Source organism: Alnus glutinosa, chromosome 10, assembly GCF_958979055.1.
Source record: "Alnus glutinosa chromosome 10, dhAlnGlut1.1, whole genome shotgun sequence".
Taxonomy (NCBI): Eukaryota; Viridiplantae; Streptophyta; class Magnoliopsida; order Fagales; family Betulaceae; genus Alnus; species Alnus glutinosa.
The window spans coordinates 16337895-16349607 of record NC_084895.1 but is presented as its reverse complement, the minus strand read 5'-3'; the positions used below and the strand labels follow the sequence as shown (position 1 = coordinate 16349607).

The window sequence follows — 11713 nt, the reverse complement described above, 5'->3', positions numbered from 1 at the left end:
TCAACATCCTGCACCACTACAAAGACATCGCAATACAACACACATCTCATACCCTTAATTAGCAGGGCTGCAAGTGTTTGAAAATGGGTTCCAAGGCTATCACAACCATAGCTTTTCTAGTGATCTCTCTCAACCTTCTCTTCTTCACTATGGTCTCTTCAACTCATCTCCCTTGCGGATGCCCACCATCACCACCAAAAACTCCAAAACAGCCTTCGGTAAAGCCACGCTCGACCCTAGAGGGGCCTAACCCCGCCCCCGCTTGCCCCAAGGACGCCCTTAAGCTAGGAGTGTGTGCTAGCCTATTGAATGACTTGTTGCACCTTGTTGTTGGAGCCCTACCAAAGGCATCTTGCTGCAGCCTCATCCAGGGGCTTGCTGATGTAGAAGCTGCTGTTTGCCTTTGCACTGCCATCAAGGCCAATGTTTTGGGCATCAATCTTAATGTCCCCATCTCATTGAGCTTGCTCCTCAATTATTGTGGAAAGAATCTTTCTACCAGCTTCCAATGCGCCTAGTTCCATATATTGGTCACATCATCATGAACTACTTGACCTTCCACTTCTACTTCTAGTGGCAATAAATTATAAAAAAAAAAAAAAAAAAAAAAAAAAAAAAAAGGGGCCATTACGGGGAAACAGTAAAATCTGTGTTTCTTACGTTCTCTTCATGAATAATGGTGCTTTCGATATGTGTGTGTGTGTGTGGCGCCTAGTTCCATATATTGGTCACATCATCATGAACTACTTGACCTTCCACTTCTACTTCTAGTGGCAATAAATTAAAAAAAAAAAAAAAAAAAAGAAAAAAAAAAAAAAGGCCATTACGGGGAAACAGTAAAATCTGTGTTTCTTACATTCTCTTCATGAATAATGGTGCTTTCGATATGTGTGTGTGTGTCCTTTAGCTGCAAAGGGCTTCATGTGGTCCGCTCCGCCCTAGAGTTCTTTGTACTATAAAGGTCAGTATTACTTCCTCATTCAGAATATGAGCAACCATGCATCTGTAATATATTATAATATTGTTTTTATGTACTTCCATTGAAGTATTTGCAGTATTAGCGTCATAAACATCATTTTCGTCGTAAATAAAAATGGAAATAAATATTAGAGATATATAGCTAGCCATTTAGAATACTGATCACCTAGTAATGAATAATAAATTAAAGCCACTTTGCTTCATTTTGGATGGTTATATATTTTTTTAAAAAGAATAAAATAAAATTTATCTATTACTTATCCCAAAAAAAAAAAAAAAAAAAATTAAAGTGTTTTCTATTTCGAAAGCAAGGGTAGAGTGGTACAGGGCGGAGGCGGAGCCAACTTTTGCAGTATGAGGGGGCCAAATTATTATAAAAAAATAAAAAATATATACATAAAATTGGGGGGTGGGGGGCCAAAAATAATAAAAAAAAAATTAGGGGTAAAATTTTATTTTATTTTATTTATTTATTTTTGGTGAAAATCTTGGGGCTTGGAGGAAGCTTGCACACCCCCCCCCCCCGGTCCCCAAGCCCCTAAGTACCTCTGCCCCTGATGTGATACGTACAGTAAGAATTGTTAGAAAATATATTCTCCATGTAATTGTGATTAATTGGATTATGAGAATATATAAGATTGTACGATTTGATTATATTGTAATTGATTATAATTAAATTAAAATTGAATATATTCAATTCTAATTTGATTTGATCTTATTCCATACATTTTTGTATTCTCCCTATATCCCTATAAATATGGATCATTTATATTGTAAATTCAATAAGAATTAAGAGTATAATTAATGAAGCCCTAAAGGCTTTATCCTGTGAACATAGGTTATAGATCGAACCACATAAAATTTTTTGTCTTTATTTTATTGTTTTGTACTTTATCTTTAATTTCTTTTAGGTTTATATTTTCTTTCAAGAATAAGACCAAACAATATAAATTAGATTGAGATGCTATATCATGTGTATGAAAGCACGACCATTTTATAATATCGCAGTAATTTGGTTTATTTAACTCACTACAATTTTTTTTTTTAATGATTGGGTATTAGTGGCTTGTCAGGAGGTCTAACACATCGCTAAAATCTAGTGGTGTGTGATTAATAGCATGATTACAACATCACTAAAAACAATTTAGTGGCATGGCAAGGTTTCCACACCACTGGTTAGTGGCGTGACACCTTTGCCACGCCACTAACATTAGTGGCGTGGCACTTTAGCCATGCCACTAACATTAACTTGCCACGCCACTAAAGTTAGTGGCGTGGATTAAATGTCACGCCACTAAAGTTAGTTGTGTCGCAATTCATGTCACATCACTAAATTAAGGAAAAAAATATAAAATTATTTTAAAAATTTGTCGTGTTTACAGCTAATAGACAATTTCTATTTCCATCAATCCATCAACACTTAATAGAAAATTTACATTTCCATCAACAATTACAATTTACAACTATTCAAAATTAAAACACTAGTTTCAACAAACATACAATCAATATCTGTCATAGAAATGAACAAGGTATACAGATTACAAAACAAGAACAAATAATACAAGCACCTCATGACTTTCACCAACTATAAATTGTAATCGTTGGGTTTGAGGACATATTCGTTGACCTTCATTCAGCCATCACTGGATGAATAAACGATTAGAAGTTTGCAAATCAACACAAGTTGCAAATACTTTAAAATCAATGATTAGGAAAAATCATAAGAAATGATTTAAACATAAAGAAAAATGTAGGCTGTTCAATCATGTTTCAAGTCTTCAAACAAGCCAACCATTACTTTCTCATATACCACACCAAACCAACCATCAAGTCTTCACCAAACTAACCACTAAGTATTCTCTTAAACCAATCATAACCCATCCTTAACCGAATTCTCATTACAAAACATGACCAAAACTCCCAAGAGAGCACCACAATACTAAAGGCATCAGGGTATAATTTTAGAACTTGCAGGTACAACTATTTACTGGATTTGGGTTCAATAAGTAAACAATCTATAATCAAAACCCCAAACTTATCATTTAATCATTACAAAGAATCTAACCTTCTATTTATCTCATAAACTTCAAACACCAACAAGATCGATTTTCAGCCAACATAGGATTTTTCCATTAAGAAAACTGGATCTCCAAAACTTATCTTTTTAACGCATATATAACAATGACAAATCACAATCTTCAATAAATAATCAATTTACTTGACAAACGATGCAAAGCTCCAACCCGAGGCCAAAACCAAACCAACCAAAATATGACCGACATCGACAAGAGTTGAAATATCATTCCAAATTCCAATGACAATCTATACAAAATAAAAATAACAATAGTCAAAACAGAATGTTACCTCCTACACAAAATTTCTAGTTTATCATTCGGTTTCGTGATTACCACCATCTTTATGTCTGAACAACGTTGGCACAGCATGCTCCACGTCAGCTGCGAATGATAAAACAAATGACATCAACTCACAATATGAAAGAATCATATCATGTCCTAGGCATTTGGCATATTGTGGATGTAAACAAACATCATAATACTAAAATAAATAAAAAAGAAAACCATTAATTATTAACTGATTTGCTATCCATAAACGATCTCAGAGTCAAACGAGGTGCAGAAGCTCTATGAGACATTGTGGTCTGCTGAGTGACCGTGGGCCCGGATGTCGATGTGCCAAACATTGACTCAACGGCTCTAAGATGAGCCTCCCAATCAGCCCGCTCAGCATCACGCGCTGCCTGGTTAACAATGCGCTCAGCATCACATGCAGCCCGCTCAGCATCAAGCGCGGCCCGCTCAGTCTGTAGTGCTGCCTAGATTGCTCTCTCGATTGCTTGGTCAATATATTCTTGTGAGTAGGTGGCGCGACTTGAACTCTGTGATCGTGCTTGCAAGAGTATATAATATGATTGTGTGGTCCTTCACACTGGCAGAACATTTAGCCCAACCTGGCAGACCTTGCCCGCGTACTTTGGCTTATTGTCGTGCACCCTAGCGTACGCGTCGTCCGGTGTCCAACGCACCGTCCCTTGAGTCACGCTCGTAGATACAGCAGGATCAGTTGGTATGAGCTCCTCCAACCTCTCCTTTATGTTGTAATAAATGTGGGTACTCTAGTCAAATGTCAATCGTAAACAAGTTATAACACACATAAATTTAAAAAAATATGGATGGTGAGTTGCATACACATCTCTCTTTTATTACGTCGTTGGGATAGCTTTCATCCTTTTTTGTATATGTTTTAATATACGATTGTGCTTTAGTTGGAGGAGTGCCATCCCTGATAGTCTGTGGGGAAAAAAAAAAAAAAAAACATTAACACACACACACACACACATAACCAAGGGTAAGTTGTGGAACATACATCCTCGTACACCCTTGCAAAGCTTTTTGTCCCAGGGCAGTGGGGAGTATTGTTCAATGCTCGTAATCGCTTCATGTAAGCAGGATATTCCTATAACATTAACATTTTTATATACGTCATCCACAAAAAGAATTACATAAAATTAATAAAAATACACAAAATAGTTTTATAACACATGACCTACCTTATTCTCCTTAGTACACCACTTTTCCAACAATACAGTCAAGTCTTGGGGGTCGTACTTTGCGATGTTCTCTTCCCCATTCTTGCCCGTATCGTTTCAGGTGTATCGTCCGATTGAATTTTTAGCAAAGATTTGAACTTGTGTCTCCAGTTCCATTGCTTTAGGCCCATATCCCGAAACGTGTCACATTTTATAGATTTTAGATCGCACGTTTCTGAGATGTAGAACTGTACCTGCACAATTTAAAAGTTGTTAAATTAAAAAATCAATAAATAATATTAACAATATGTTACGGATATGAATGATAACATATAGTTTAAACTAACCACAAATGCCTGCCATATATTGTCCTTTGACCTTTGCGGTACATGCGCTTGTCATCCCGCATATTCACATAGTTCCTGCTTCTTATTAGCTTACTGATCTCCCATCTAAATCTATTAGCGCTTCGTCCTATGGGCTAGGACGCTGAATTATATTCAACTACAATCTTTTTCCCCGCAAGGATCCCCAAATAATTGTCTATGTCGGTAACTGTCAGCACTTTGAATTGAGTGCTGCCATCCGTTTGTACCTAACACATTAGTTGGCTCCGATTGATGCTAATTATTAGAAACCGAATATTAGCTACCAAAACACTATATATCTATATAATGGTGTTTTTATAGAAATATATACTTACTGATCATCCGAATTTGGTTGGTGCGCAGCACCTGGGTAGCAGGGTCCTCTGGCTGTGCATCATGCAGGCCCTCTGGTGCCTATGTCTCGCTATTGTCTGGTGCCTATGTGTCATCAGTGTCATGCACACACGGGATGCTCCAAAAAAAGGGGAAGTGTTGCACCATGTAACCGAGGGGGCACACCCCCTAACTAGCTCATCGTCGAATGTATCGTCCAGCCCATGCTGCTGGTACTGGTACTCAAGAGGATCAGGGAATACTGGATGGTAACCACTGTCCACCTGCTGAGTTGAGTTAGATCCCGACCCTTGGTTGTCCGACTACCTGCGTTGGCATTGGGTCTTATGAGATACCGTGTGTTTCCCCCTAAAACTCATTGTAACCTACAAAATACAACACACAACCATATTAGTATACTTAATTATTTATACATTAAACGTCACTAAATATGCTTATAATAATTATTACCATTTACAAATGATGCAATAATTAGTTAACTAACTACCAATCAATGTAGAAACAATTAACACATCTGGGAATATGACATTTAATAATTAGTGACTTTATAATTTTTTAAAATTTAATGATTCACATACGCTTGGATCAGATCTACGTCTAGTCAGACGTGACTGAAGTCATCCTGCGGATCTTGTTCGTTACTATTGGTCAATAGGAGCAACTGGCACTCGTGGTAGTTGGCACATGCATTATGAGGCCCTTCACCATTACCAACGTTGTATACATTCCTGGGTTTAGTTCTTACGGTGCAAGCCCAATCTGGGTCCCTTTCATCTTCGACGTAACATACTTGGTCAACTTGTGTAGTTAGCACATGTGGTTCATTAGTAATTAGCTCCCTGCTATGGACAAGGTTTTTGAAGTTGATAAGCACTAGCTCACACTCGTCCACCTTGTACCCAATGTCTCTCGTAGTGTCTGTCCAATCACACTTGAACAGGACGTACTTGGTCTTGTCGTAGTACTCGACCCCAATTATCTCTATTAACTTCCTGTAGTACATTTCACACACATACGCCGTTGTTTTGAGTCTTCTTTCCAGCATCATATGCAATAGTACGAAACAGTTTTCTATTAACAACGTATCTATTATATCTGAATGCGGTCTCCTTCGGCCCTCTACAGTGCATAACCAGTTTGTCACCCATTTCCTTCCGTCGTTGATCGTCCAATCAATCGACCTTCGAGTATATTACGTAAAATGTAAAACCAAATGTGCTTGTGGTTAGTTGATATGAACCAGAAGCTTAACATACGAGGCATGTAATAGATAAACATCACGTTAGTCTTACATATTCACGGAACCAATCGCAGAACTGCGCATGATGTTGGGCTTCCGATTGATCGCCCGTAGTTCGCCACCTATTGCATGATCACCTAAGCGTACCCATGTGCTTCCTACAATTGAAATTTATTTTTATTAGTTATTATTCAACATAAACGCTACAACATGACTAAACATGCACATGATAGTCTTATTAGCTTATGTCCGCATTTGAAGGAACTCGTCCGAGTTGAACGTAATATATCGGTGGACCTGGGTCAATGTGATACGGTTGAGGATGACTCGTCTTCCCACCCCCTTTGAAGCATCAAGATTTCTTTGGGTTCTGTTATGGAAGGCTAGTGCGTTGTCTAGATACCTCAAGCATAACGTCACCAACTCGGTGGCTATGTAGCCCTCAGGAGTCGCTTTATTGCGCACACTGGATTTGAAAAGCCCAAGGCTCCTACATATGTGCATGATGAAACCACAACAGTTAGTCATTGTCTTACAACATCGGGAAATTAAATTAATGAATATACATACAAAACTTTTACCTCTTTCCCGGATACATCTACCTATACTGTGCGGGTCCCCTAAGTCGGCATTATGCACGACCAAGTGAACCATGCTGGTAAAAAAACCGAAGGGGGGGAGATATCTGTTCCATCTTGCACAAAGTAACACAGATGTCACCCTCAAGTCGGTCTATATCATCATGTGTTAATTTTGTTGAGCATAGGCCCTTAAAGAATGTGGACAGCTCTACAAGAGGTTTAACCACATTACCAAGTAGTGATCCGCGCAATGTAATCGGGAGTAGTTGTTGCATCAATACGTGGCTGTCATGACTCTTCAATCCCGATATCGTGCGTTCCTTGCGTTTTACACATCGAGAAACGTTCGAGACATATCTGTTGGGTACCTTCACATTTCAAAGCACTTCAAAAAGTATGTTTTATCATCCCTGGACATTATGTGGCAAGTTGCGGGAATATAGGTTCTACCATCATCGGTTGTGAACGGATGAAGTTTAGGCCTCAAACTCATTTCCACCAAGTCTGTTTGGGCTGCGAGATCGTCCTCCGTTTTCCCTCTGATGTCAAGAATTGTGCCAAGTATGTTGTCTTTCACATTTTTCTCTATGTGCATTACATCGAGGTTGTGTCTTAATATATTTTCTTTCCAGAATGGTAACCTGAAAAATATATTTTTCTTATTTCACACTACATCATCAGTAGTTGCTTCTTCCCTTTTTTCTTGTCGCCCGTCTTGGCCTTACCCGTGTTCTCATCCCCAAATACCATCCTCTCCAACTGTCTCATGATTTCATCACCACTTTGCACATGGGGTGCACATTCTAGTTCTTGATTTCCATCAAATTTTCTTTTGTTCTGCCTCCAAGGATGATCCATGGGCAAGTATCGCCTGTGCCTCATGTAACAAATTTTTTTGTCGTGTTTTAACCATCTAGACCTTGTCGAATGCATACAGCAAGGACAAGCCTTCTCACCTCTGTTAGGCCACCTGGACAAATCTGCGTATGCCGAGAAGTCATTAATTGTCCACATCAACTGCCCTCACAGCACAAAATTATTTTTCTTGGAGGCATCGAATGTGCTCACCCCTACGTTCCATAGTTCTTGTAACTCATTAATCAAGGGCTGAAGGTAGACATTTATATCCATTCCAGGTGAACTTGGGCCCGGAATAATCAGTGATAGTATGAATGACGTTTGTTTCATGCATATCTAAGGAGGCAAGTTGTACGGAACAAGCATTACTGGCCAAGTGCTGTGGGAAGTTCTCATGTTCCCAAATGGATTAAATCCATTTGAGGTTAGTCCAAGCCTTACATTCCTGTTGTTCGTTGAAAATTCTTGATATAAGAGGTTGAATGACTTCCATGCTTCACCGTCGGTTGGATGCCTTAGTACGCCGTCCTTAGTGCGGCCTTCCGCATGCCAACTCATATAGGGCGCGATATGCTCCGACATAAATATGTGTTGTAGTTGTAGGATGAGTGGAAACCACCACAACACTTTCACTGGACCGTCGTCGTCTAAATGAATTTCATCATTTCATTTAGATTCTCCGCAGACAGTACATGAATCTAACTCCCCATTACCCTTTCAGAATAACATACAGTCATTACGGCATGCTAGAATCTTCTCATACCTGAGCCAAATGTCCCTGAGACATTTTTTCGCCTCATATGTATTAACTAGCAGAGTCTCTTCACTCACATGCAACAATTGAATGATGAACTCAAGCAAAGCCGAGAATATATTCTTACTAAGTCCATCAACGCATTTCAAGTTGTATAGATGTACAATAGCATTCAGTTTGCTATGTTTGGTACCCTCATGAAGTGGCTTCTTCGCCTTTTTAAGCAAGTCATAGTACTTCAATACGTCACCTTCAGCGAATTCTTCATTAACAATTTCTTCACCTCCCTACACCATGACCTCAAGCTCACAAGTGTCCTCCCTTACTTTGTGCATGCCGAATGCATCATGCAACATGGCATGCATGTCGCCACCCTGTTATGAGCTTCCACCCGGTGCATATGCTACCGGTCAATTCAAATAAGAGTTTGTAGCAGGACCGTGTGCATGCTTCTCACCGTGCCAATACCATGTAGTGTAGGTAGGCCACATTCCCTTACCCCCTGTCAAGTGGGCAAGTACAAAACCAGGATCGTGTCACTAGTTATTTCAACACAACTTACAGGGATAGCAAATTTTTACCATCAAGGATTATAGAGTTACGAACTACAAAGTCCACAAACGATCTACACTTGTCTCGGTATTCCCTCGTATCCCAAGACTTTGCCATCCATGTCTTGTCCATTTTTTTTTCTCTACGATCAATACAAAACAGTAACGTATGAACACGTAAATTAAAAAAATCTGGTACATTCATGTGACCCAAAAAAAAAAAAAAAAAAAAGGTAAATTATTTAATGTTGGAGGCCTTTAATTGCATCGATATATAGTTTAATTCCCAAATGGATTAAAGTGTATAGTTTAATGTAGTGATTTCCTTTTATTTTCGTACTCGTTACCATTCACATGTAGTACAAAGCCAATGGAAACCGCCCATAGAAGAGACACCTCGAGATACATAGTGCTGGAGGCTAAAGATACCATCGATTTTTTTTTTTTTTTTTTTTTTTTTTTTGGAGTGTGTGAATTTCCCTTAAAATTTTAAATGGCACAATCACAAAATATTCTCTTAATAATTTATTGATAGCAAAATGGTCTTTAAATAGAAAATAATTGGATAACAACTAAAATGGTCAATAGGTCACTAACATATCAACCTAATTTTGGGGCTTTGGGCAAGACAACCTTTGAACGTAACAAATTAGAATGTATTTATGTTGTGACTAGGCAAATAAAGAACACAGCCTCACTTTCATTATAGCAGGAGAACACAAATCTGAAAGTAATTTTCCATCAAAATTACTGAGATCACAAATGTAATAAATTCAACCTTTTCCAGCCCAATGCCAGAAACTCAATCTCAATTATCAAAACTTATCATTTTTCTATTATTCTAAATAATTTTTATCATAAAAATAAAATAAATCACTATTGCATAAAACTCAAAAATAAAAATATAGGTCTCAGACCCACGTGTGGAGACCCAAGACCACTCGTGGGTCTCAGACCCACGACTTTGTGGCCATGGGTCTTAGAGAGAGAGAGGGAGAGAGAAATATACCAGTGTCGGAGAGGGTTGTCGGCGATGAGATGGAGCGAGTGATCAGAGAGAGAGAGAGAGAGAAAGATAAAGCTTGATGGAGCGAGTGATCAAAAAGTGAGTGATTTCTAGCCACTTTTAGTGATGTGTCAACACTGACACGCCACTAAATTGTGGCGTGCATGTAATGACACGCCACAATTTAGTGACTTGTCAGTATCGACACGTCACTAATTTTAATAAAACCGCTTTTTCTAGAAAAAAAAAGTGTAATAGTAGCGTGTCAGGGTGACACACCACTAAATTAGTGGCGTGTCTTTCTAACACGCCAATATTTATTTTAAATATACAATAATTTGAATTTTTTCAATAAATTAGTGACGTGCTTAATGTGCCACACCACTATTTAGTGAGGTGGCATATTCAACACGTCACTAAATAGTGAGGTGACAAATTTAGCACACCACTAAATTATTTAGTGACATTTCATAAAATAAAACCTCACTAATTAGTGACGTGGCATAAAGTGAGTTACTGTAGCCACGTCACTAAATTGCTAATTTTTTTTTTGTAGCGACTTCAAGCCAAATGACGAATTTCAGTCAACTTGATGGAAGAAGAGATGAACCAACGAAATTGACTATCACAAACTTGCTGTAATGCTTTATATATATATATATATATATATATATATATATATATATATATGCTCTATACTATTTACCACACTAATATTTTACTATGCATGTTATTAGGGTTAACAATTTTTAACATGACTTACGAACTCGACACGAATTTAATACAAAATTAAAAGATTATTGTTGAGGAATTTGACTCATTTAATTAAATGAGTTGACTTATGGTTGATCTATATACTCTTATACACATGTTTCGACACGATCAAAACCCAACACACGACATAATGGTGGCTATTTTTGACCTGCTTAATTAAATTGGTCAGATTATGGTTAACATATATACTCTTATACCCATGCCTTAACACGATCCTAACCCGACACGCGAACACAGATTACCACCCGTTTGTGGTAGTGCCTTCTTTTGGATTCCAAGAAAACGCTTGTATCTTTCAACTCGACACGGTAATCTTTCTGGAAATTAATTCCAGAAAGATTAATAGATTTCAAGTTCCTAGTCTTATCCTTTTGTATAATTTCTGAAGAACCAACCAAGGGCTTACGGTTTCTATCAAAGAAGAGGTTCTATTTTAATCCTATATCTTTTTTAACTCAAGTTCCTATTCTAAAGCTTAGCATGTTTAGATGAATTGCCCGCAGTTTTTTTTTTTTTTCAAAAAAAAAAAAAAAAAAAAAAATCGAGAAGAACTACTTGCCAAAAGAACATCTAAGTGGCCAATTTTTTATTTTTCTAAAGTCAAAAGAAAAGAGAAGAAAAAGACCGAAGGTACAGTACAACTCTGACTTTAAATTTGAGCTAATCTTAACACAAGAAATGGACAAAAAAAAAAAAAAAAAG

At 37.8% G+C, this 11713-nt stretch overlaps 1 protein-coding gene across 1 annotated transcript; it reads left to right on the top strand.

The window, feature by feature from the left end:
* On the top strand, nt 1-1054 carry LOC133880063 (pEARLI1-like lipid transfer protein 1). The gene has a single exon (XM_062318937.1). The coding sequence runs from the start codon at nt 84-86 to the stop codon at nt 516-518; it is 435 nt and encodes a 144-aa protein (XP_062174921.1). The 5' UTR covers nt 1-83; the 3' UTR covers nt 519-1054.
* The last annotated feature ends 10659 nt before the right edge of the window (nt 1055-11713 follow it).

Coding starts and splice junctions, on each gene's coding strand:
- LOC133880063 (XM_062318937.1), top strand. CDS start 84: ATGGGTTCCAAGGCTATCACAACCATAGCTTTTCTAGTGATCTCTCTC.